This window comes from Chlorocebus sabaeus, chromosome 10 (genome assembly GCF_047675955.1).
Source record: "Chlorocebus sabaeus isolate Y175 chromosome 10, mChlSab1.0.hap1, whole genome shotgun sequence".
Classification (NCBI taxonomy): domain Eukaryota; kingdom Metazoa; phylum Chordata; class Mammalia; order Primates; family Cercopithecidae; genus Chlorocebus; species Chlorocebus sabaeus.
In genome coordinates this window covers 20,695,411-20,723,339 of record NC_132913.1, presented here as the reverse complement: position 1 = coordinate 20,723,339, position 27,929 = coordinate 20,695,411, and the positions used below count along the sequence as shown (strand labels likewise).

Genomic DNA, 27,929 nt, shown 5'->3' with positions numbered 1-27,929 from the left:
TCATAAAGCACAGTAAAATCAATATCAATATAAATTTGAAGTAAAATATTCCCACAATTCAAATGACAGGTTGAAATTCTCACCTAATAGGATCTTCGCAGGCACCAAATGGTAACTTGCCAAACTCCAAACCTCCAACTTCTCCTCCTACAAGGGCATCTATGTCTATAAACAAAAGAAATATTTTTCCATCATTTGGGAAAAAATATAGAAGAGTCTATTCTAGTTAAGCCCTTTGGAATATTATAGCTTTAAAAGTGTCTACAAGAGAACATATATAGCAAGTTAGCAAGTTAGAGCAAGTTACAGCATACGTAGTCTAACAAATATTTGACTTCCCCCGAGGACGTTACAGTAAAAGGGCACACTTATTTCCTATTTATCCAATATTTCATTCAGGCCATGTATTTTAAATTTTGCCCTTCTCAAATATTCCTTAAATATTACTCAAGAGAATACTACTTCTGTAATTTTTTTGCATTTTAAAAGAATGTAATTAATATAATCCAAAAAGAGTATCCAAGTATTTAAAAATCTATTCACCAACTACATTAATCAGTTTTGCTGTCAGTAATTTCTGAATAGGAAATTAGTACATTTGTCATCATTAATAACATATTTTGGTTGATAGTAAATGGAAATATATAAAGATCAGAAAAGAACCTCCTTTCCTTTATGAATGGCACACTAGACTAGAAGAGAACTTAGAAGGTAAATCATTCCTCTTAGTTCTGTCTCTCTTGAGGAAGTAATAAGCATTTCTAAAAGTCATCAAAAGAATTTTTTTTCTCTTTGAAATAATACAAATTGTGATGTTTAATTATTCACATTACACTAGGATTTCCTAAAATTAAAGCCTACTGAGTTAAGAAAACTTCCCATATTTGCTAAAATCACATCTGATATTTATCTACATCCTAAGCAAATGATTTAAAATTAGTCATCAAATATGAATCAATTACTTGATTCAGTAAATTTTCTCAAGTCAATTCCATTTTTCCAAATAAAGAATGCTTATAATAAGAAAGATCACAATGACTAGCATTGTTACAAGGGAGTTTGTAAAAGTTCAAAATTACGAGCACATTTTTTTAAATTAGTAAATTAAAAATTATTACTAAAATATAACTGTTTTAGCTGGATTAAAAAGGGAGAAGCAACTCGTGGAATGAAAAGCGTATTGGGCTTGGAGTTTGACTAGTGTTTGTACGCAAACTTTATCACATGGTGACCATGTGACTTTAAGCCACTTACGTGAGTTCTTTAAAAAACTTACAATCTAAGAAACTTACATCTCTAAGAAAGATAATAATACATGTCTTGGGCCGGGCACAATAGCTCAAACCTCTAATTCCAGCACTTTGGGAAGCTGGGGAGGGTGGATCACCTGAGGTCAGGAGTTCGAGACCAGCCTGGCCAACATGGTGAAACCCCATATCTACTAAAAAATACAAAAATTATCCAGGCATGGTGGCGCATACCTGTACTCAGGAGGCTGAGGCTGAGGCAGGAGAATCGCTTGAACCCAGGAGGCAGAGGTTGCAGTGAGCCGAGATCATGCCACTGCACTCCAGCCTGGGTGACAGAGCAAGACTCTCTCAAAAAACAAAAGATAATAATTGTCTCATAGGTAAGTGAAAATTATACAAAATAGGATATAAAATATGAAAAGCACAGTGTCTTGTCCATATTATATTACATGTTCAGTCCCTTTCCTCTTATAAAGGAAAATGTTAAGAATTTATATGACTTTCAACCTACTGAGGGAGAAGGTTAATATTTTTAATCCCCATTTTAAAAACTTGACAATAGAAGATTAACAAAGACCTTATTGGCAATCTTATAATGCTAAGGTTCTAACTCTTGGGCTTCTTCACAGATCATGAGCAGACCACACTACCTTAAGAAAGCTTTAAAACTGCTTTGTAAGAGAGTAGCCTTGGGGGGAAAAAAAGTAAGATAAGAATGGAAACTTCTAACTAGACGTAGACTACAACTTGTCCAGTGGGTACTGTTATCTGGGAACTAAAATCACTAACACAAACATTTGTGTGTTTCTTCTGATATAAATCTAAAGCTTAGCTTTTATTTCTCTGTTGTAGTTTAGATACGGTCCTTTCATAGTGTACATTAGAGTTGCAAATTATGTTGTGATATATAAAATAAAATAGTAGTAGTACATATAACTGCCAAAAGCTAAGGATATATTACATTTAAAAAAAATTTTTTTTTGAGACAGAGTCTTACTCTGTCACCTAGGCTGGAGTACAGTGGTGCAATGTCGGCTCACTGCAACCTCCACCTCCCAGGTTCAAGGGATTCTTCTGCCTCAGCCTCCCGAGTAGCTGGGATTACAGGCTCCTGCCACTGCACCTGGCTAATTTTTGTATTTTTAGTAGAGACAAGGTTTCACCATGTTGGCCAGGCTGGTCTTGAACTCCTGACCTCAGGTGATCTGCCTGCCTTGGCTTCCCAAAGTGCTGGGATTACAGGTGTGAGTCACCATGCCTGGCCTGTATTATATTAATTTTTATATCATCTCATGCCTACCAATTATTTTCAGTCCTATAAATAGCCAACTACTTAGAACAAAAATAAACAGTAAAGAATATTAGTTTATTTTATTTCTCTTTAGGGGAGGTAGATTAAAAAATGTTTTCAAGCTAGTGAAATTCTTGTATTTTATAAGTTTGTATTATATTCCTTATTAGATGGGCTTCAATATAATCAAACATATGAAAGAAACACCCATGAATCAAAATTAGGACATATGTTAATTATGGACATATAATTAACATATGTTAATTAGGACATAATGTTAATTAGGACATATGTCCATGAAACTGAGCTTTTCTAGAACTTAGGTAATGTGTTGTTCATATTGCTGTCCTTAGCACTGCCTAGTCTATTACAGGTTAATAATTAATAATTGTTGAATGAATCTGTTTATCAAGGGTAAGCAGGCAAATTGATTTTGATTATATTTCTATAACATACAAGTTAATTATTATTTTCCCCTACATATATTTTTCTTCTCTGCTTTCCTTGTTTAGCCCCCTTTCTTGAAACAATACTCTCTTTAAAGTTTTTTGCATGTCTGTTCTCATTTTATGAGGGTGAGCTGAGAACAGCTCTGCTCTTATAATAGTCTAAAATCAGACATGTTAATCGTTTGCTACATTTATGGCATATGATGTGCCACAGCAAGGGGTGCCTCATATAAGGCTTTTAAAGACAGATTGTCAAACATAGAGTATTACTATCTCTAGAAAACCCAGTTTTTCTTTAAGAGAAAAAAAATGATAAGGGCAATGAAAGCAACAATATTACATTTAAAATGAATCACAAATATTTCTAATGTAAAACACTTGAAACTCTTGTTAAGTAACTGTAATTTCTGAATGTATCTTCTTTTCCATTTATATTCAATAAGTTAAATATAGTTCTAAATGCTCTCACCTGGAGGTTGCTGAGGCCAAAAATACTGTTGCCAATCTTGAAGTACATAGGTAAATCGAATAGCAATACTAACTGGAGGCAATGGAGTTAAAGGACATCCCTAGGAAATACATGCAAAGACAATATCATGTAAATGCTGTTACCCTTTCGTATTAATTCAACATCAAAATTTCAAACTTATGGAACGGATTAATACTACCTTTATGAAACCTGGATTTTCAGATTCTAGTGTTAAACGACAGGGTGCATATTCTAGTTATTAAAAACATGATATTCTGGCCATTTGAAAGGAAAAATAAGTCACCGAAGTCATTAGAGCCACAGATGCAAAATTTAGGAAATCCTTTTCACAGAAGAAATTTTCACAGTCCAAAAGCTCAAGAAGTGGATCAGGGATGAACAAGAGGAAAGATCCTATACTAAGCAACAGTACTGGCAATTGTGAGATTGGGTTTTAAAAAATGGAAAAGTAAACTTTCCAAAGAATCACTGTATTTTTGTCCACATATTTGTGTGTACAGAAGGATTTCCATAATTTCTGCATACTGCTTCCACAAATGTTTTCATTTGATGTAGCTAAAAAAACTTTCCAAAACAATGCCATAGCTTTAAAATAAAGCTGTTTAAACTGTTATTAGAAAAAGAGATATTGCATTCTATTAAGCAAAACGTTCTTTAAAGTATCTTTTACTGTTTTAATCATAAAACATCATTTCTTACTATTCACTTCAGACATATTAAATGTGAAAAAAAGGTGATTCATTTTTCAAATAAGTAAAAGTATTAGAAAAGTATAAGACTTGGTTTGGGGAGAGGATGTCTCTTCTTTCTTTTAAATGAAAATAAACTCAAATGAAAGCCAGCCTTGAATATTTAACCAAAATTTCAGACTAAGAGAAATGAATGCTCACTCACACAAAATAGATTAACGAATCAGTTAACAAAAGAAAACTTAGATTTATCTGTCAATTCACGAAAAATCACAAAACCTAATATTGTCATTTAAACATCCTATGACCTCAGCTTTCCTTCATAATGCTTAATCTGAACTAATATAAAATAGGACTTAAATATGCATAGGAATCACCTAGGGAATTTGCGAAATGCAGATTCAATACTCTTCTGCATATCTAACCAGTTTCCAGATGCTGCCGTTCAGGAGACTACACTTTGAGTAGCAAAGGAATACATGACATTTACATTTAGCTCAGCAGCAGCATCTATAAATGTCACTAGTAGCTTTAAGAACACAAACTCAGTCTGAAGTCACAAGAGTAGATAGCTGCTCCCAAAAAAACTGAATTCAGTTTTGGGCTCCTGTGCCCAACAGCAAGGTGAGATTTTGGCTGGTCAGTGTATCAACTTTTTAGTCATGTCCAGATATCAAATGAGCATTCACCTATAATAAGGAGCAAATGTTCTAGAAGCCATAACAAGGCCACTTTGACACATAACCTCTGATCCAGTCACACAGATAAATACAAAAACAGATTACCCGAAAGAAAGAATTAGGGCCAGGCACGGTGGCTCATGCCTGTAATCCCAGCACTTTGGGAGGCCAAGGTGGGTGGATCATTTGAAGTCAGGAGTTCAAGACCAGCCTGGCCAACATGGTGAAATCCCATCTCTACTAAAAATACAAAAACTAGCCGGGCAGTAGTGACGTGTGCCTGTAATCCCAGCTATCTGGGAGGCTGAGGCAGGAGAATCGCTTGATCCCGGGAAGCAGAGGTTGCAGTGCCTCACCACTGCAGTCCAGCCTGGATGATAGAGTGAGACCCCATCAGGAAAGGAAAGGAAAGGAGAGGGGAGGGGAGGGGAGGGGAGGGGAGGGGAGAGGAGAGGAGAGGAAAGGAAAAGAGAGGAAAAGAAAGAAAGAAAAGAAAGAAAAAGAAAGAAAGAAAAAGAAAGAAAGAAAGAAAGAAAGAAAGAAAGAAAGAAAGAAAGAAAGAAAGAAAGAAAGAAAGAAAGAAAAGAAAGAAAAGAAAGAAAGAAAGAAAGAATTGGGATGAAAAATGATGGAAATATCTTTGTGAACCCTGGAGGATAATTGGGGTTCAAGGCACATGCCTTAAGGTATGGAAGGCGGCACTGACAATCTAGGATGAAACCAAAAGGGCTCAGTCCACAATGAGGGCATTGCAAGACTCTCTGCTTAAGCCAGACATTGGGACAGGTCACTCCTGCTTGGCACAACGGCTTTATTGGAAGGTATGGGACTGGGGGCTATTGTGTGAAGGGTAAAAACCCTCACCTGCATGTGGTGAGCAAGCAACCCAAGATTCTAAGACCAGTTATCCAAACCCCAACATTACTACAGAGCAAGAGACTCCAAACACTATTTTAAGACCTAGTTCTGAAATATTCTGCAGGTAGGGAGTAATCATAAAACTACAAAATCACTAGAGAGGATGGATGGGAGTGAACATTAAAAATTTAAAATGAAACTCATTCAAGGGCCGGGCGTGGTGGCTCAAGCCTGTAATCCCAGCACTTTGGGAGGCCGAGACGGGCGGATCACGAGGTCAGGAGATCGAGACCATCCTGGCTAACACGGTGAAACCCCGTCTCTACTAAAAAATACAAAAAACTAGCCGGGCGAGGTGGCGGTCGCCTGTAGTCCCAGCTACTTGGGAGGCTGAGGCAGGAGAATGGCGTGAACCCAGGAGGCGGAGCTTGCAGTGAGCCGAGATAGTGCCACTGCACTCCAGCCTGGGCGACAAAGCAAGACTCCGCCTCAAAAAAAAAAAAAAAAAAAAAAAAAAAAGAAACTCATTCAAAATGAGCCTACAAACTAAACTTCTCAAAACATAAAAAAGTAGTTCTAAAAGAGACAAACATCCAAATCAACAGTCATAATATAATACCATAAAATGTAAAGAACATCTCAAGAACTAAGAATGTCTAAACTGAAAAGATGATGAAGTTATGAGAGTTTTCAAATATTTACAGGATTAAACTTAAGCACCCAAACCAGCTCTTAAGTTCAATTTTCTCAAATCAATTTTGAGAGATGTTTCTTATCAAAAAAATAAGTTTTAGGTTTGTCAGATGATGAGATAAACTGATTAAAAACTTTTTTTAAAGTACTGCTAATAAATAGCCAAGATCTAAGTTGGGTTCCAGAGATCAAAGTATTCCCTACCTTCAAAAAAGAGATGTGACATAAAAGATCTGAACATAATATTCATTAATGATTTCTGAAGAAGAAGGACTAAGGCCCAGCGCGGTGGCTCACGCCTGTTATCTTGGTACTTTGGGAGGCTGAGCAGGCGGACTGCTTGAGCCTAGGAGTTTAAGACCAGCCAGAGCAACATGGTGAAACCCTGTCTCTACAAAAAATATAAAGATTAGCTGTGTGTGGTGATGCACACCTACAGTCCCAACTACTCAGGAGGCGGAGGTGTGAAGATTCAGTGACCCCAGGAGGTTGAGGCTACAGTGAGCCGTAATCATGCCCTACACTGCAGCCTGGGTGATAGAGTGAGACCCTGTCTCAAAAAAAAAGAAAAGAGGAAGAGAAAGAAGAGGAAGAGGAGGAGGAAGAGGAGGAGGAAGAAGAAGAAGAAGAAATGAGGCATTGATATTTCCATGTGACCAGAAATTTGATCTAAAAATTTTAAATATAATTGAAGACTTATAGTAAGAGCAAAGGAAAAATAATGGAGAAGATACTAATACATACTTGCCTTTTACAAAAATTTCCCAAACTATATGTAGAATTAAACAGTACCCACAGCACTTCAGAGCCCAGAAGGTTTTTGAAAAGAATATTACATATATACATGGAATTCTCTAAAATCGAAGCATCTGTAATTTTTCTAATGGAGATAATCACAAGCCACTGCTAACAGTTGTCACTTTGAGGAGACAGGTGGAGAGGTAAAAGAAGCTTTTACTTTAATTTCCTAACCTGGTAAATGCATTACTTTTTTTTTTTTTAACATCAAAGGGATTTATGTAGTTGGTAATAATCCTACCAGCACACTATTTAGGTCCTCAACACTAAAAACATATTTTTATGATTAAATTCTAATCCTAAATATCTTTCTAACAAATGTTACCTATTTAAAAAGAAATTTCAGCAATTTTTTCTTATAATTCTTTTTCTTTTGAAAATTCTCAAACCTTCAGAAAGGTTGGAAAACTAGTACAATGAACACCCATGTGACTTTCACAGAGTTCATAATCATTAACACTTTGCCACACATACACATATATATATTAAGCATTTGACATTTTTTTGGCTGAACCTTCTGAAAAAGGTAGGCATCATAACAATTCACCCTTAAATACGTTAGCATGTAATTCCTAAGAACAAGGACATTATTCTATACAACTATAATACAATTATCACACTCAATAAATTTAACGTTGATATTATTTTCAATATACAGTCCATATTAAAATCATCCCAATTGTCCCAATAATGTCCTTACTGACTATTTTGTTTTGATAAAGGACCCAATCAAGAATCATGCGTTGCATTTAGCTGTCAGGTCCCATTATCTCCTTAAATCTAAATTGCTTCCAGCCTTTATTTTGCCTATCATCATACTGACCAGTTACTGCTGCAAAACAGGGCTCACTTTGGAAATATGTGATTGCTTCCTCATGGTTTGATTTATAGTATGTTAAACATTTTGGCAGGAATGCCACATATGTAATTATATATCATAATTAATATATTTACTTATAATCCATATACTTCATTATAATATACATATAATCAATATCCTAATCAATATACTTATATATTTAAGTGCTAAAGCTGCCACTATCTCACATAAGTGGCCAAATGTGATTAATAGCCATCACACGACACATGATATCAGTTTATTAATCAACTGTGAGATAGTGTCATGTTTAGCACTTAACATACTCCAAATTTAAATCAGCATCCTAATAACCTAAGAGTAATATTTCTCTAAGTAGAGGATCCCCTCCACTACTTGGTTATCTAGCTTTCTCTATTTTCTAGAGGTATTCACAAACAGCTCCTCAACTTAAGCCCTAATCAGCCCCATTCCCCCAAGCCCCCTAGAGCAGCACAGGCAAGTCCTCCATAGCTATAGACAGTGTTGTTATAGAATATAAGAATATATTTAGCATGTCCCATTTAGCCCTGCTTCTCTCAGGCCTAGGATATAAGCCACATTAACCATGAAAATTAAATCAAAGAAAGATTTGGGGGAAAAAATGCAATTCAGAACCCGAAGGGTTTAGACCTTAAGGAGTTCATAGTCAAATGCTTCAAATGCTCAAACAAGCAGCTACCTGAGCCCCATGAAGCTTGGGAGACTGGCAATATTGCCAACAGAGGACAAGGAGTAAAAGATACACGGTCAATAAATGCTAACAGACCGAACAAACAAACAAGTCAGTTGTTGCTTTAGCATTAGTACACTAAAAATATAACTAGATATTTTGTTTATTTGAAATTACAAAGTAATTTATGTAGTCACTTAAAGCTTTCTTCCAAGCAATTACATTATCAATGTTATAGAGAAATGTTTCTATATGCTGAAAAAAATGATCAAATCTCTACTTTTATCTGGATCTCGGATAAGACTGATAATATCAATCCCAACTCACGATCTTTGATTTGAAGATATCCAGCAGACCTGATAAGTGAGTGTACTGATTTGGCACTTTTCTAAGATGAACCATTTCGAAGTCAGTTCGTACACCAGGACCTTGACATTCTCCTACATACATTCTTCGCCATTTGTGGTGAATTTGCACGAAGAGTGGCACCTGACTGCAGGACATGATTAAATAGGAATAGAATACAAGCTCATTAAACATTAAACCTGAACCTCAAATTTTTTCCAAATTATTTTAATCTGAAGAATTTAAAAGCACTAAACTGGAAACACAACAAAAACACAGGTTTGTGTTTATAACAAAGACATTCTGAGTTCCTTCTTCTCCCTATACTACTAAACTACAGAAACTATCATCTAGAAGTACTCTGATTAGTCTGAAAAATTGTTTTAGAACAGCCAACTAAAGAAAACATCAGAATGAAAACTGTCTTGCATAAAAGTGATTATTTCATATTAGTCTTTCCAAATTAATAATAAAACCTAATTATTTCCAAATTAATAATAAAACCTAAACAATATAAATTAAGCCAATATTGTGGTGAAATATTTTTCACATCATTTAAAGACAAAGTAGGGCTCCTAAGCACAAGAAGGTTGTGATGTGCCTTACAGAGAAAATACATGTTAATACACGCATTTTCCCAGAAGCGTCGTTCATGCACAAGTTACATTGCTTTTGGCTACAAGTTCAATGTTAATGACTCAACATTGTATATTAAATAAGCTATCTTTAAACAGAAACACACATAAGAGAAGGTTATGTATTAACTGGTTGACAAAAAATGTGGCCAGAGGCTCAAAGGAACCGTATTTCTCCTTGGAGAAATAGGTGAGGAATTGATAACTTAGTGTTGGTGGCAACTTTAAAACACACAACTACCTTAAATAACAAGAAAGGACTGCACAGATACATCCCCAAGTTAATAATCCTACAGTAGTAACTATTCTAGCAAAATTATTCACTTAGGATACACCACGGAGTACATCCACTAAAATAAATTAATTATTCCCCAGTAGATTTAGAGTATCATAGTCTATTCAATATGCAAATGAAATACAATTCAAAACAGCAGAATAGCGATTAAACAAATTTCATCTTCTTCAATACTTCCATTTAAGAATAGGGTCTAAAGGTACTGAAAATTAACTTTTAAAATAGTTATTCCAAATACACACTGAACTATTTCAGGAAGATTACCTTTAGAAATGGCCTCCATTTAGGTTTTACTAGTTTTGTCCTTATATGCCAAATTCCAGTATAAAAATATGCAGGTATATTGTTAAAAGAAAAATTTTCAACTAATTAAACTTAATGGAGTTTATTTAAGGCTGGGCACAGTAGCTTATGCCTAAAATCCTAGCACTCTGGAAGGCTGAGGTGGGCGGATCATCTGAGGTCAGGAGTTTGAGACCAGCCTGGTCAACACAGAGAAACCTCATCTCTACTGAAAATTTAAAAAATAAAAATAAAATCAGCCAAGGGTGGTGCACACCTGTACTTCCAGATACTCAGGAGGCTGAGGCAGAAGAGTCACTTGAACTCAAGATGTGGAGGCTGCAGTGAGCCCAGACTCTGCCACTGCACTCCAGCCTGGGCGACAGAGCAAGACTGTGTCTCAAAATAAATAAATAAATAAATAAAACATTTATTTGAGCAAAGAATGAGTTGAGAATCACACAGTCTTCAGAACCAGTGGAGGTTCAGACAGATCAGCTCTGTAAGGTGGGCAGGCAGCATTTATAGACAGAAAATGGAAGTAAGGTACAGAAACAGCTTGATTGGTTACAGTTCCAAGTTTGCTTTATTTGTGCATGCTCTGATCAGCTGGCCTGTGATTGACTGAACCTAAGCTGCTGTGATTGGCTGGGACTCAGTGAATTGTTCCAAAAGTATACTCCCAAACTAAGCTTTCAGTTTGTACATGAAATAAGTTAGGTAGCAGTTCTTTATACAGGGAGCAGGTACAGAGGTAACCTCAAGACAAATTTAGTTTAACAATATATATGCACTAAGTTCCTAATTACAACAAAAAAGCTAACATTTAATAACTGTTTGCCTTCATAAATTACTGTTAAAAACAGTTTTTTTGTCTAGGTTTTAAAAAATGTCCACTCACCAGCCAGTGTTTCCCAAGGCAATAGAAACAGAACTCAGAAGAAGGTTGCACTTAGATTCGCTGAGAACAGCATCACTGTGTGCAGCAGGAGCAATCACCACAAACTCACGCAGCCCATACCTTAAAAAAAAAGAATTAACTGCATTAAACAGGGGAAACCTCAGAACAAAAATCCATTACTTGAAAAACACAAAAAAATTTCCCTACAGAAAATTTAACAGGTCAGGTTCAAACTACAGGTGTTTCTTTTAATGGCAACCGAACCTACAAGAACTCAATTTTAAGAAGCACTTCTATCATCCACCTACTAGTTCCCCTCTATTCTTTACAAATTAGAAACAATTAGAAACAATCTGCTGAAATCTAAATTTGATTCGACTAAAATAGGCTCAGATATATTTGCATGCCCATCTGTGTGTGTGTGTGTGTGTGTGTGTGTGTGTGAGTGAAAGAGAGACTTTTTCCGCTTTGCCTACTTTATGTTGTATACTCATGTGTTTACTAACAAGCTGATCACACGGGTGTATTCATAAGACCACTGTAATATTGATGTCACTGTTGCTGCTTGAGAAAAAAGGTCAACAGCTGATTCCTTAAACAACTGTCACAGAATGGCTGGGCCGAGAACGCTGCCCAGAGCCCTGCAGCTGCTGGGAGAGGTGTCTGGTGGGAGAGGTGTGGGTGGGAGAGGTGTCTGATGCCTCGGTCTGCTGCTTCACATCTCTCACTCGAGAGTTTCTTCTGGTTTCATACTGTTTAACCCCTCTGTGCTTCAGCAGCCGTGACCTTGCCTTCATTGCTTCATCCAGTGCAGATCTGAGTTATTGAAGACACCAAAGTGTTTCTCTTTCAGCTTGAAAACCAGGCAGGTTTACATATGGGTTTCAGTGTATTTGCCTTTGAACCCTTAACTAAACTTTAGCCTTTTGGCTGGTGTTGAATACCTTTAGCTGGGGTGACCTGGGACGGTGCTGCGGTTTACCGTCTCCAGCTTTGGCCTTTCCAGAAACCCTTGTGGAGGGCAGTGTCGGCTGCAGGTTTTATCATCATATTGCAGTTTGAGGTCACCACTATTTGGGGGACAAGCTTGCGTCCTGCTGAGGGGCAGGGTTTTCAGCAGAGGGTCAGTGGTGGCGCTGAGCCATTGTGGAGGTGGCCCCAGGGGTCGTATGGCCATGCGCATGGCCATGCTCTAACATACTCCGTGTGGCCTGCTCAGAGTTGGATGCCACCTTTGGGCAAGGTTTACAGTCTATTTTCTAAAGTTTTAAGTATTTTAAGAGGTATTGAGACTAATGAATATAATAGTTCAGTAATTTAAATGTTTATTTTTAATGAAAGCATTTTTATTAAAAAGAAGCTAATTGACATGGAAATGTCAGTGAAATTTCTTACCTGCAAAGAAAGTGAATATTTTGTATTTAAGTAAACTATAATGAGCACATTTTAAGAATAAAGAAATCTGATATTTGAAAGGAAAAAAAAGAAACAATTTGCTGAAATCACAAGGACCATTAAACAACAGTTTTGCCTTCAAAGTTAAGTTTACGAGATAAAAGAAGAAAGCAAGTATTGAAACTTTGCTTTAATGAACTGATACCACTACGTCTGCAAATGAAGGTCTGACAGATTCCCTAAACTGCAGGAAAATTATCAGCAATGATGTATATATATGTCCTTTCTAAATGTGAGAACACAGTTTACTAAGTATCCTAATTAAGGAATTCTTGTGTTCTTTTACTCAATAACACATTAAAAAGGGGTAAAAAATTATCATAAAACAGCTTAATCTTGCTATGACATCTACATTAATTAAAACTTCTCATTCAGTTGCCATATCCTTTAAAGTCACAAATTTGCTGCCAAACTTTTATGAAAATATACAGCCAAATTGATTATCTTGTCTACTGAAAATCCCTCTTATTCACTCTTTAATGTATTTATATTTAATATTTTTTGAATCAAGAAAATAACTTATGAGAGATATTACTCATTTGCCTAATTTATTACCTCTGGTATATAAAGAGTTATTAATGCTTATTTTTATAAACATCCTACTCAAGAAATCCCCCAAACAGGAGTAATGATTTAAAAAATTAAGTCTAATTCATAATGTTTATTATTTACATGACAAAAACTTACTTCATTTCCTCACCCTACCTCCACCCTCCTAGCCCTGAAATCAAAATTAGTTATGTAGAGACAGCATAAAATAATGAAAATAATCTAGAGCTTTAAATTTTAAGCTCTAAAGATCTTTGAAAAATAGTTTTCTTTTTTTCAAATCTCCCTGGAAGAAAGAAAACAAAACAAAACAAGCGAACATCCCCTTGTTCCATCTTCTGTACTTGTATAAAATCCCTGTCAACAGTCTCTTGGTTATTCTTCCACAAATGTTCCATTCACCACATAACCACCCTACCCTCAAAGATGATTATACTATTTGTATACACTTTGTAAAGCTTCTTTTCAAAGGACAGTACCCTACTGATCAGGACTTTATTTCCAGTTTTATGCTGCTGCAACAATACTGCAACTGTCTTTCTACATGTATATCTCTATAACAAATTTCTAGTGGTTGCTGGATAAAATAACATTTGCATTTTTACACTGATAGCTGTTCCAACCTTCTTACTATAAACACACACAATGCCACTGTATACAAGCCATGAACAACAAGCCAAACTGAATTGCAATTTATCTGCAATCTACCTTCTATCCCCTAAGCCTTTCTTTCCTCTTTCTATTGATAAAATATCTCCCTCTCATCTACTCTACTACCATTAGTAAATACCCAAATCCTGACAAGTTATTTAAAGATTTACCTTACCAGGTGTGGTGGCTCACACCTGTAATGCCAGTATCTTGGCAGGCCAAGGCAGGAGGATCACTTGAGCTTAGGAGTTCAAGACCAGCCTAGGCAACATAGCAAGACCCACTCTCTATAAAAAATTGTAAAAATTAGTTGGGCATGGTGGAGAGCACCTGTAGTCCCAGCAGCTTGGGAGGCTGATGTGGGATAACAGATTGAGGCGAGAAGGTCAAGGCTGTAGTGAGCCATAATGACACCACTGCACTCCAGTGTGGGAAGCAGAGTGAGATCTCATCTCAAAAAAAAAAAAAAAAAAAAGATTTACCTCAAATATCACTCCATCACTCTTGATAAATGTACTCTCTTCTTTATGATCTTCAAAATGTCAATATAAGGCATTACTTTTTCCCCAACAGGTCTACTTGAATCCTGAGACTATGTCTTCATCGAAAGTAAACAAACATTAAGTGGGAGGTTTAAAAAGAAAAAAAAAAGCAAAAATCAACAACAACAAAAAAAACAACCAACCCGATTTTAAAATGGGCAAAGGACTTGGATGGATGTCACTCAAAAGAAAATATACAAAGGCTGGGAGTGGTGGCCCACAGCTGTAATCCCAGCACTTTGGGAGGCTGAGGCAGGTGGATCATGAAGTCAGGAGATCGAGACCATCCTGGCTAACATGGTGAAACCCCATCTCTACTAAAAAAAATACAAAAAAATTAGGCAGGTGTGGTGGTGGGTGCCTGTAGTCCTAGCTACTTGGGAGGCTGAGGCAGGAAAATGGTGTGAACCCAGGAGGCAGAGCTTGCGGTGAGCCGAGATCACACCACTGCACTCCAGCCTGGGCGACAGAGCAAGACCCCATCTCAAAAAAAAAAAAAAAAGAAAGAAAAAGAAAAAGAAAAGAAAACATGAAAATGGCAAATAAGCACATGAAAAAATCCTCAATATCACTAAACTTAGAGGAACACAAATCAGATCTATTATGACATACCACCTCATAACCATTAGGATTGCTATTACCAAAGAAACCAACAATAAGTGTTAGCAAGGATGCAGAGAAATTAAAATCCTTGGGCATTGCTGGTAGAAATATAAAACAGCTAAGCAGTATAGATTATTTTTTAAAATGAACACTAGCCATTTGATCCAGAGAAATGAAAACAGAGATTGAAATAGATATTTGTGCACCCATGTCCATAGCAGAGTTATTCACAGTAGCCAAAAGGGAGAAACAATCTAAATGTCCATCAACAGATGAATGGATCGATGTGGTACATACATACAATGGAATATTATTTAGCCTTAAAAAGAATAAAATCTGGCCGGGCGTGGTGGCTCACAGCTGTAATCCCAGCACTTTGGGAGGCCGAGGTGGGCGGATCACGAGGTCAGGAGATCAAGACCATCCTGGCTAACACGGTGAAACCCCGTCTATACTAAAAAATACAAAAAATTAGCCGGGCGCGGTGGCGGGCGCCTGTAGTCCCAGCTACTCGGGAGGCTGAGGCAGGAGAATGGCATGAACCCGGGAGGCGGAGCTTGCAGTGAGCCCAGATCGCGCCACTGCACTCCAGCCTGGGCGACAGAGAGAGACTCCGTCTCAAAAAAAAAAAAAAGAAAAGAAAAAAAGAATAAAATCTGATACGTATTGCAACACAGCTGAACTTAGAAGACATTATGCTAGGTGAAATAAAAGCCAGTGAAAAAAGGGCAAATGTTACATGATTCCACTTACATGAGGTACTAAAAGAATCAAAGTCATAGAGAGAAAGTAGAATGCTGGTTCCAGTGGCTAAGAGGGAGAGGAGAGAAGTCACTGTTTAATGGTTACAGAGTTTCAGTATGGGATGATAAAGTTCTGGAGGATAGTGGTTGCACAAAAATGTGAATGTACTCAATACCACTGAACTGTACAGTTAGAAATGGTTAAAATGGCAAATTTTGTTATGGATGTTTCACCACAATAAAAAAGTTAAATATAAAAGAATGAGAAAAAACTAATACATTTTATAGAATAAGAAATATAAATAGTTAATAAGTCTATTAAGAGATGTTCAATCTCACGATTAAAAAATAAAAATTAAAGAAGATATCACTGTGGCAAAAAATATAAAATACTGATAGACTCCAGTGTTGGCAAGAGTGCTGGGATATGCCACAGGTGGTGATATAAACTTTAAAAGCATTTTTAGGCTGAGATGGGAAGATCGCTTGAGGTCAGAAGTTCAAGACCAGCCTGGGAAACATAGTGAGACCCCATCTCTACAAAAAATTTAAAAATTAGCTTTGCATAGTGGTGTGCACCTGTACTCCTAGCTACTCAGGTGGCTGAGACAGGAGGATCACTTGAGCCCAGGAAGTCGACACTGCAGGGAGTCATGATCACACCACTGCACTCCAGCCTGGTGACAGAGCAAGGCCCTGTCTCTTAATAAAAAATTCAAAAAAAAAACATTTTTGGAGAGCAAAAGGGCAGAATATATCAATATTTAAAATGGACAAAACTCAAACGAAGTACACATATCTTTATATCTATGCTACAAAACCATTCATACAAATGCAAAAAGGTGTACATACAGTGATATTCACTATAATATTTTAATTCAATTGTAAAAATCTAGAAACAACCTAAATAGAGGAATGGCAAAATAATTACGCTTACCACCACCAATACCACCACACACACACATAATAAAAAGATATTCTATATTCACGATAGGAAGATAATATTATCAAGATATCAGTTCTTTCCAAGTTCATCTACAGATTTAATGCAATCTCAATCAAAATCTCAGCAAGTTGTCATGAGGATATCCACAAACTGATTCTAAAGTTTATAAGCAGAAGCAAAAAAAGACTCAAAGTAGCCAATAAAATATTGAAGAAGAAAGTTGGAGAACTAACACTATCAAACTTCAAGCAATACTATAAAGCTGTAGAAATCAATACAGTGTGGTAACGGCAAAAGAACAGACAAATGGAGATCAATGGAACAGAATAGAGAGGCTAGAAATAGACCCACATAAATATAGTCAACTAATCTCTGAAAAGGAACAGAGGCAATACAGTGGAGATAGTCTTTTCAACAAATGGTGCTAGAACAACTGGGCATCCACATGCAAAAAAATTAATCTAGACGGGCTTTACATTCTCCACAAAAACTAACTTAAAATGGATTACAGATCTGAATATAACGAAAAGTTATAAAACTCCTAGAACACAGAATAAAATCTAGATAACTTTGGGTTTGTTGATGACCTTTCAGATGCAACACCAAAGGCACAATCCAGGAAAGAACAACCTGATACGCAAGACTTCATTAAAATTAAAAATTTCTGCTCTGCAAAAGACACTGTCAAGAGAATGAAAGAGACAACCATAGTCTGGGAGAAAATATCTGCAAAAGATTTCAGATAGAGGACTGTTACCTGGAATCTACAGAGAACTCTTAAAACTCAAAAATAAGAACATAATTCGAGTTAAAAAAAAAAAAAAAAAAAAAAAGCCCAAAGGCTTCAACCAGACACCTCAACCAAGAAGATATAAAGATAGCAAACAACCATATGAAAAGATGTTCCATATCACATGTAATCAGGGAAGTGAAATTAAAACAACAGTCAGAGACCACTACATACCTACTAGGGTGAGTTTCATTAATAAATCTTTATAGTTCCTACAATTTCTAGCCCAGTAACTTAAATTTATTAGATTAAATGTATCAACACAAATTAAAATGTCACAATTGCACTTCTTAATAAAAGAACTGTTTCATCTGAATAACAGATTGCATATGTCTACTAAATACTATATTTAAATATAAATGTGTCTTAGCATCCCATCCTCCAAATGAGAAAGGTAGGACAATCAACCATTCACTTTTGGTTTCAGATGCATTTTTCTTTTCTGCACCAATAAAGACCAAAAGTAACAACAACAAAAAGTTAACCAATATTTGATATATTTGTTGTTACTCTCACAGAGGCAAATCATAAAACTATACCACTTACTTTGAATGTTCCCATTCTACACCTCTCACATATATTACTTTAGAAAGAAATAGATTAAGGACCTTTAAAAAAAAAATGGTATAAAAAAGTTAAATACCTATCACTTACAAAAATACCTGGGAAATTGGAGGTCTTCAAACAACAATTCATTTTTTGAATTTATTTTTAGTAACTTTTTTAGATATTACAATACACATCTTTAATTTATAATGTATTCAGGTTATTCCAGTAAAATCTAGCAATTTTATACAGTATAGCTCCATTCCCTCCCCGTCTTCCTTTGTGCAATATTGTCATATATATTACATATTACATGTATGTTATAAACCCAACAATACAGTGCTGTCACTATTGCTTAAGCAATCTTACGCTTTTTAAAAAAATTATGAGAATATATTTACTGTATTTACTAGAGTATTTCCAAAGCTCTTCATTCCTTCCTATGGATTCAAGTTACCCTCTATTTCTTTTAGTATTACTTGTAAGGCAAGGATGAATTCTGTCAATCTTTGTTTACATGACAATGTCATTATTTCACCTTTATTTCTGAAATATAGTTTCACTGGATATAGAATTCTTGGTCAACAGTGGTTTCTTTTTCCCCCCTTTCAGAACTTTGTGTCACTGCATTGTCCTCTGGCCTCCATTGTTTCTGATGAGAAGTCAGTCAAGAGTATTGTTCTCTTGTAAATGACAAGTCATTTTTCTCTTGCTGCCTACAAGATTTTCTTTCCATCTAAGGGATTCAGCAGGTTGCCCATACTATGTCTAGGGGTGGTTCTCTTTTGTGTTTACCCTACTTAAAATTCACTAAGACTTCTGGTTCTGAGTGTTTTTAATCAAATTTGGAAAATTCTCAGCCATTATTTCTTCAAATTTGTTTTTCTACCACTTTCTTTCTCTTCACCTGGGAGTCCCATTACATGCATGCTTTGGAACACTTGACACTGACCTACAGATCTCAGAGGTTCTGTTCTTTTTTCTTCTCCAAACTTCTTTCTCTGCTCTTTGGACTGGACAATTTCTGTTAATCTTTCAAATCTCCCAACTCTTTCTTCTATCATCTCAGATCTGCTTTTGAGCTCATGTGAAGAAAGTTCATTTCAATTATACTTTTCAACTCTGGAGTTTCCATTCGTTTTTTTTTTTTTTTGGTTTTTTGTTTGTTTGTTTGTTTTGTTTTTTGAGATGGAGTTTCACTCTGCTGCCCAGGATGGAGTGCCATGGCAGTATCTCAACTTACTGCAGCCTCCCCGTCCTGGGTTCAAGTGATTCTCCTACCTCAGCCTCCTGAGTAGCTGGGACTATGGGCTACCCATACCACCACACCCAGCTAATTTTATTTATTTATTTAATTTTTGTATTTTTAGTAGAGACGGGGTTTCACCATGTTGCCCAGGCTAGTCTTGAACTCTTGACCTCAAGTGATCTGCCCACCTTAGCCTCCCAAAGTGGTGGGATTATAGGCATGAGCTACCACACCTGGCCACCATTTGGTTCTTTATTATAGTTTCTATTTATTGAGATTCCTATGTAACTCATTGTTAGTATTTAATTCTTTGAAAACCCTTTCCTTCAATTCTCTCTACATACTTGTAATAAATGTTTTGATATTATTGCTAAATCTAATATCAAGACCCACTAAGAGCCCATTTTTACTATTTTTTCCCCTTGCATGGGTCACACTTTCCTGTTTCATTGTACATCTAGTAATTTGTGGTTGAAAACTGAAAAAAAATCACAAAAATGAGTATTTCTTTCTTTTCTTTTTTTTTTTGAGATGGAGTCTCACACTGTTGCCCGTGCTGGTGTGCAGTGGCACGATCTTGGCTCACTGTAACCTCTGTCTCCCGGGTTCAAGCAATTCTCCTGCCTCAACCTCCCAAGTAGCTGGGACTACAGGCGCGCACCACCACGTCCAGCTAATTTTTGTATTTTTAGTAGAGACAGGGTTTCACTATGTTGGCCAGGTTGGTCTTGAACTCCAGACCTCGTGACCCACCCGCCTCAGCCTCCCAAAGTCCTGGGATTACAGGCATGAGCCACCGTACCCAGCCGAAAATGGGTATTTCTTAAAAGCCATAATAATTATTCAACTACACAGTTCTTCACAAGATTATTTGTGGATTTTTCCTTTGTGGTGACCAACAAAGCATGACTAAAGCTAAAGGCCCAAAGACAATGCCCGACACAAAGGCAGAGCCATGGGGACAAAAATGTGTCCTCCCTTAAACCTAGCTGTGCTTTCAGTATATTGTTCAACTCTCAATAGAGCCTCTCCAGGCATCTACAGCTTTCACGCTGTTACTTTCTGTATTAGTTCAAATTGCTGTTGTAATAAATTATTACAAGTTTGGTGACTTAAAACAACAAAGATTGATCATGCTATGGGTCTGCAGGTCAGAAGTCTGAAACAGGTCTCACGAGGCTAAATTCAAGGTGGCAGCGAGGCTGTATCCCTTCGGGAGGCTCTAGCAGAGAACCCATTCCAGTTTCTAGAGGCTTACCCTCATTACTTGGCTCATGGCCCTCTTCTTTCATCTTAAAAACCTACATCACTGGGACCAGTTCTTCTCATACGGCTATGACACTAACTCTCCTCTGTCTCCCTCTTCCACTTTTAAGAACTCCTGTGATTATACTGGGTCCACCCAGATAATCCAGGATAAACCTCCCTACCTTAAAGTCTATTGTTAAGCAATGTTAATTCCATCTGCTCCCTTAATTCCTTTTGCCACATAATTTATATTCACAGGTTCTAAGATTTAGGTCATGGACCATCTCTAGGGGCTAGCAGGGTTCATTATCTTGCCTACCACACCTTCCTATTAAAATCTCTGCTCATGAATTTCCATTTGGACATAAATGTTTGCTATGGTTAAAGTCTGTGTCATTTCCAGGGCTATTTATATTATCATGAAGCATAATAATCAAGAGAAAAAATCTGTAATGATGGTTTCAGGAAACACCCACTAGAAGATATTTAAAGGAAAAAAAAGAAAAGTATTTAAAGGATAGGTATATTAGAAGGCTGAAACACATCCAGTAAAACACATCATTAAGATCAATTACATTGCCAAGAACATAAAATTTATCATGCCCATATATCTTTTAAAGTCCACCTTTATAAAACACCCTTAACAAAGTTAAACAGGCTTGGAGCTAATCTGGGAGGTGCTTGATACGAAAACTGAAGCCAGAAGATCTCAAAATAGATATAGATTAATAGACAAACTTGAACTACCAAAATTGAGCATTGGACATAAATACCAAAAATCTATTTTCTAGAATTGATTTGAAAATATAAATTAATCATACATTATTTTTAAATCACTCTGGCAGGGTCAATCTATACTGATTGTATATTTATGGTATAAATAAGTACAGATGCATATATTGCAAAATCATTTTCAAATTTTCACTGTCATTGCTTTAATTCTGGTTTAACTTTTTAAAATTCAAATTTAAATAAATGTATAGGTGAAAACTTCTGTGTCTGTTATTCTTCAGTATCTCTGAAGCATTACAAGTAATTTGTATCCTTGAAATTTTTGAGAAATGTATTTATTAGCAATTACAATAAAAATTATATGAATAAAACAGAAAGAGAATATTATGAAATCCTCTTAAGATGTCCGGTTCATATTAGTCTTAAAATACCCATATACCAAAGTCCTTCTCATCGTTTCCCATTCCCAACCCTCTACTGCTATACCCAACCTTACCAAACTACCTACAAGTTTCAAAAGTTCATTTAAACATCATCACCTCTACTAATTCTGCCTCAAGTATCTTTTTACCTAACTTATTAGTTAACCTTATTCACCTGGCTTATTCTCACGTGTCTTTCAGGATTCAGGTGTACCTTGTCTAGAAACATTGTCCTGACTTAATCTGTCTGAATTACAGGTACCTCTTATGAGTTTCCATCAAACCTTGTGTTCTGCCCTCTATGAGAGCATTTATCACAAAATGTTATTGTTGTCTAGTCCCTTATCTGTCTTTCTACTAATCCCAAAGATGACTAAGGCAGGAACCATGTTCTATCCTTGATATTCCTGTATCTGGATCACAGTAAATGTTTAAAAATAATGTTTTCTGAATAAAAGAAAATGCACACACATTTAATATGCTTAATTTTTAAACAGTTCTCAAAAGCTTTGTTGTTGGCTTCCTAAACTTTAAGAAAGTTCAAGTAAGACAAAACTGAATGTGACTTCCAACCATATGGCAAACTAACATGACACAGGCCCCCCTTGCCCCAAAACACACAAAAACATACCTGATCAAATATGACAATGTTGTAAAAATACACAGCTGAATTTGAAAAAATAAAAAGGAGATTCCTGGGTAACAGAAACAAAGAGTATACTGAAAGGCAAAAGCGAGCACAGAAGGTGACTGAAAAATACCAGGGGATGATAAGCTTTGGCTATAGGCCCTAACAGTTGGGCACTGGGTGCTGGGATTTTACAGGGTAAGACTTTTACTGTTAAAAGTCTGTTAGTTTGACCTATAAAACTGTTTGCAAAACTGACTATGCTGTGCTAGACTGGAGAGAACAAGAATGATGGAAGAAAAGTCTGTTTATGTCTGACAATACCATATATTTTAGCCTAGCAGTCATAGTATGAATTATATAACTCTGAGATGATGAGGTACACCCAGACCAGGGAAAGTGGTCTCTGGCATGCATCCAAATTAGGCTATGTCCAAGAATGCCCCAGTCTCATAATAATAAATATAAATAAGTCTAGGCCCAGAAACTAGGCTTCCAGAAGCACAATATCACTCAGATATTATCCATAGCTGTGCCTCTGCTTATGAGGCCCTGGGACTTGGAAGCTGCATATCTTTCTGATGAGATCACCAATCTCTCTGCTATATAACCTAAACACAAAAGCTTCCTTATATATCCTTTAGATTTGGATTCACTGCATCAATCCAAATCACTACGGAGGTTGTAATGTTTTGAATGACCTCTCAGGGATATGGGTATACATGAGACAAGGTACTGGAACTGAGACTTCTGCTTAAATCCTGGACCCTAGAAGGAACTGCCACCTGAATAAAGTGAGAATGCCAGGCCCAGAAAGTTTCAAAGGCAAATTCTATCAGTTAAAAAAAAAAGTCAATTTTACACACTCTCTCAAAGAAAATAAAAGAGAACAAAATACTTTCTGACTTCACATTATGAGGCCAACATTACTGATGCCAAAACCAAAGCAGGAGAAAAGAAAACTAAAGACTAACATCCCTCATGAACATAAACACTGAAGTCCTCAACAAACTATTGGCATATCAAATACAGCAATATGCATACATATACATACACACACACACACAGAGACAGAGAGAGAGAGAGAAATACAAATTACACCACAAAGAAGTGGAGTTTATCTTGAGAATGCAAAGCTGGTTATATATCCAAAAATCAATCAATGCAATCAACATATTAAAAATCTAAAGAAAATAAATCATATCAATTTAAACAGAAAACAACAATCATATCAATTTAAACAGAAAAAGGATTTGACAAAATTCAACATCCATTCATAATAAAAACTCTCAGCAAAGCAGGAACAAAAGTGAACTTTCTCAATCTGATAAAGAGCATCTACAAAAAAATATACAGCTAACATCACACTTAATAGTAAAAGACTAAATGCTGTCCCTCTGAGATGAGGAGCTCTTATTCAATATTTTACTGGAAGCCCTGGCCAGTTTTAAAAAGAAAAAAAAAACATGAACAGATGGCTTGATGGTATACATTTTTTAAAAAATACATATTTTAAAAAAAGAACTGAGATTAGAAAGGAAATAATACTATTCATATTCAGAGACAGTGATTATATACACAGAAAATCCCAAAGAAATGACAACTCCTAGAACTAGTAATTGTGTTTAGCAAGGTTACAGGATACAAGGTCAACCCCTCAAAATCAGCCATATCCCTACATACTAGAAACGAACAATTGGAAATGAAAAAAAATTTTTTTAAATATCATTACAATAGCTCCTTTATTAAAAAGCAACAAGTAGAAACATAATATATAACATTTACAGGATCTTCGTGCTGAAAACTGTAAGACACTGCTGAAAGAAATCAGGTAACATCTAAATATCAAAATGGATATATTGGGATTAGGGGTTTTTCGAAAGAATACTACAGGCCACTGCCACCCCTTTTGCCAGCTAGGTAATGGATCTGCTACCACCATCCCCAGCATCCATAAACAGCTGCTTTCACCCTCAGATTTTGAATAATTCCAAAATAAAATAATTTTTTTAATAGGAGAAAGATTTGTGACCTAGAGCAAAAAGTCCTCAGACATGGCCAAAAACACAATCCATACAATTAAAAATTGATAAAACTGAACTTCATTCAATTTTAAAATTTTTGTTCTAGAAAAGACATCATAAGAGAAATTAAAAGATAAGTTACAGCCTTATCTGTTACAGATAAGCTTTTCATTTCTCTTAGCGATGTCTTTTCTAGAAAATTTTTGGAAATCACACATTATAAAAAAGATATATATCCAAAGTACACAATGAACTCTCAAAACTTAACAATCCCCCAACTCCAAAAAAGAAAACAAATAACCCAATTAAAATATGTGCAAAAGACTTAGACACTGTAATATAGAGAAGATATAAATGGACAAACACACAAAAGATGTTCAAAATTAAAATTAGGATGAGATACCACTATGCACCTACTACGAATGGCTAAAAACAAATACTGATAATACCCAGTGCTGGTAAGGATGTAGAAACTGGAATTTTCATACATTATTGATGGGAATGCAAAATGGTACAGCTACTCTAGAAATGTTTGCAGTTTCCTATAAACATACAGTTACCACATGACTTAGCATTCCTACTCTAGGTATCTACCCAAGTGAACTGAAAATTTGTTTTCACACAAAAATCTGTATACAAATATTTATAGTATAGCTCTATATAAAAATGCCAAAACTTAAAACAATCCTAATAACCCTCAACAAATGAATGAGTAAACAGTGTGGTATATCCTTATAATAAAATACTACTCAGCAATAAAAAGGAACAAACTGGCCGGGCGCGGTGGCTCAAGTCTGTAATCCCAGCACTTTGGGAGGCCGAGACGGGCGGATCACGAGGTCAGGAGATCAAGACCATCCTGGCTAACCCGGTGAAACCCCGTCTCTACTAAAAAATACAAAAATCTAGCCGGGCGAGGTGGCGGGCGCCTGTAGTCCCAGCTACTCGGGAGTCTCGAGGCAGGAGAATGGCGTGAACCCGGGAGGCGGAGCTTGCAGTGAGCTGAGATCCGGCCACTGCACTCCAGCCTGGGCGACAGAGCGAGACTCCGCCTCAAAAAAAAAAAAAAAAAAAAAAAAAAAAAGGAACAAACTATTGATAAGTAGAATCACCTCAAAGAATTTCAAAGGCACCATGCTGAGTCTTAAAAGCCAGTCACCCATGGTTACGTACAGTAGAATTCTATTTATATGACACTCTCAAAAGGACAAAACTATAGTGACCAAGAAAGATCAGGGATTCCAAGGATTATAAGGATGTGGGGAGTATGGTCAGGTACAGTGGCTCACGCCTATAATCCCAGCACTTTGGAAGGCTGAGGTGGGAGGATCACTTGAGGCCAGGAGTTTAAGAGCAGCCCAGGCAACATAGCAAGACACTGTCTCTACAAAAAAATAAAAAACCAACTTAGCCGGGCATGGGGGTGTGCGCCTGTAGTCCTAGCTACTCAAAAGGCTGAGGCAGAAGGATCACTTGAGCCCAGGAATTCAAGGCTACAGTACCCATGACTGCACCAATGCATTCCAGCCTGGGTGACAAAGCGAGACCTGCCTCTTAAAAAAAAAAAAAAAGTGGGAAGGATGTGTCTATGCTTACTAAGAGACAAAAGGGACAATAGGGCTTTTTTTGGCAGCAGAGGTAAGGCGGTGTTATAGAACTGTTGTATCTCCTGATGTTGGTACTAGTGAAAAACTATATGAAGTGCTGAAGTTCAGAGAACTGCTCACCTCCACAAAAAGTCCAATTTTACTATGTTAATTTTTAAAATATTTTTAAAAGTAAATGGAAAGGTTACAAAAACCACCCTACTAACAAGTTATTTATATTAATATATAGAAAAGTTTCATTACTTCATTTAATATTTTGACTACGGACTATGTAACAGTTTGAGGAAATACATATCAAAAAGCTGAAATCATGTTAATAGCATTTAGATTTTGATAAACATACTAGGTGCCATCATCTTATTTGATCCTCATAACTGCCTTGAAAGTGCATATTATTTATTATTCTTAGTTTACCAGTGTAGAAACAAACTACAAGAAATTAAGTAACTTGCCCAGAGTTGCAGAGATACTAAGTACCTGAGTTAGGAATTAAACCTAATTCAGTATGTAGCCAAACAGTAAGTGTTCAATTAATGTTGAATGAATGAATGAATGCATACAAAGCTCGTGCTCTGATACTATGGTGCCTTCTGATAAATTTAATCATATTAAATGTATATATTCATATTTTAAAAGGCCAGAATAGAATGTGGAAGGATTAAATTAAATTTAATATAATTATTACATCTTTTTTAGTTAATTGCTTAAGTGAACAAAAGGTCATACTAAAAGAGGAATATTTATGAAATACTATCCTGTTTACCTGCATTTGCAAATAATTTTCTTTTTTTAAAGTGCTACACAGCCTATTTGCTATATGAAATGAAGAAAAACATAAACACAGATTAATATCATTTTCCCCTCCCTTAGAATTCTTTAATGTGAAAAAAATCAAAAGACCAACTGATACCAATGGAATAATTTCAAACCAGTACATAAACTTTAACTAGGTCTCCTTTCTTAAACATATACTCTTTACTAGGGCCATTTTGGTGGTAGCATGTTTTAAGACCACTCCATCCAAAATAAATAAAAGTTCACAGACACTTGGAATAATTGAAAAAGACAGAAAAGACCTTTTAAATGTGATGCAAATAGTCCCCCTTATCTGTGGGAGGTCAGTTCCAAGACCCCTAGTGGATGCTTGAAACTGCAGATGGTATCGAAGCCTGTTTGTGCTGTTTTTTCCCTATGTATCTGTACCGATAGAACAGTTATGACAATATTTTGTAACAAAAGTTATATAAATGTGGTCTGTCTCTCTCTCAAGATATCTTATTGTACTATACTCATCCTTCTTGTGATCTGTCAATCTGATAACCAAGGTGACTACTAAGGGCCTAAGGGGCAGGTAGTGTATACATTGTAGATACACTGGACAAAGGCATGATTCACCTCCAGGACAGAACGGCCCAAGACTTCACCATACTACTCAGAACAGCATGCAATTTAAAACTTGTTGTTTTTGTCTGAAATGTTCCATTTAATATTTTCAGACTACACGTGACCACAGGTAACTGAAACCACAGAAAGCAAAACTGCAGATAAGAGGGGGAAGATGGCCGGGCGCGGTGGCTCAAGCCTCTAATCCCAGCACTGTGGGAGGCCGAGACGGGCGGATCACGAGGTCAGGAGATCGAGACCATCCTGGCTAACCCGGTGAAACCCCGTCTCTACTAAAAAAATACAAAAAACTAGCCGGGCGAGGTGGCGGGCGCCTGTAGTCCCAGCTACTTAGGAGGCTGAGCCAGGAGAATGGCGTGAACCCGGGAGGCGGAGCTTGCAGTGAGCCGAGATCCGGCCACTGCACTCTAGCCTGGGCGACAGAGCGAGACTCCGTCTCAAAAAAAAAAAAAAAAAAAAAAAAAAAAAAAAAAAAGGAGGGGGAAGACTACCTCTTACATTAATGTGTCACATTTATAGTTTAGACACAGTGAGTTTTGATTTTATCATATAACAGATCAATATCCAATATATTGAGTTTATTTCAATATTCAATAATATGTATT

At 36.3% G+C, this 27,929-nt stretch overlaps 1 protein-coding gene across 2 annotated transcripts in view; it reads right to left on the bottom strand.

The window, feature by feature from the left end:
* Positions 1–27,929, bottom strand: part of RAB3GAP1 (RAB3 GTPase activating protein catalytic subunit 1) — a 107,114-nt gene that overhangs the window by 39,852 nt on the left and 39,333 nt on the right. For both annotated transcript variants that reach the window (XM_007964817.3, XM_073019642.1), the window contains 4 exons: positions 11,186–11,305; positions 9,055–9,220; positions 3,460–3,559; positions 84–165 (listed from right to left, as the gene is read on the bottom strand). In XM_007964817.3, the coding sequence (XP_007963008.1) occupies positions 84–165; positions 3,460–3,559; positions 9,055–9,220; positions 11,186–11,305 (468 nt within the window). The remainder of the gene's footprint in view (positions 1–83; positions 166–3,459; positions 3,560–9,054; positions 9,221–11,185; positions 11,306–27,929) is intronic.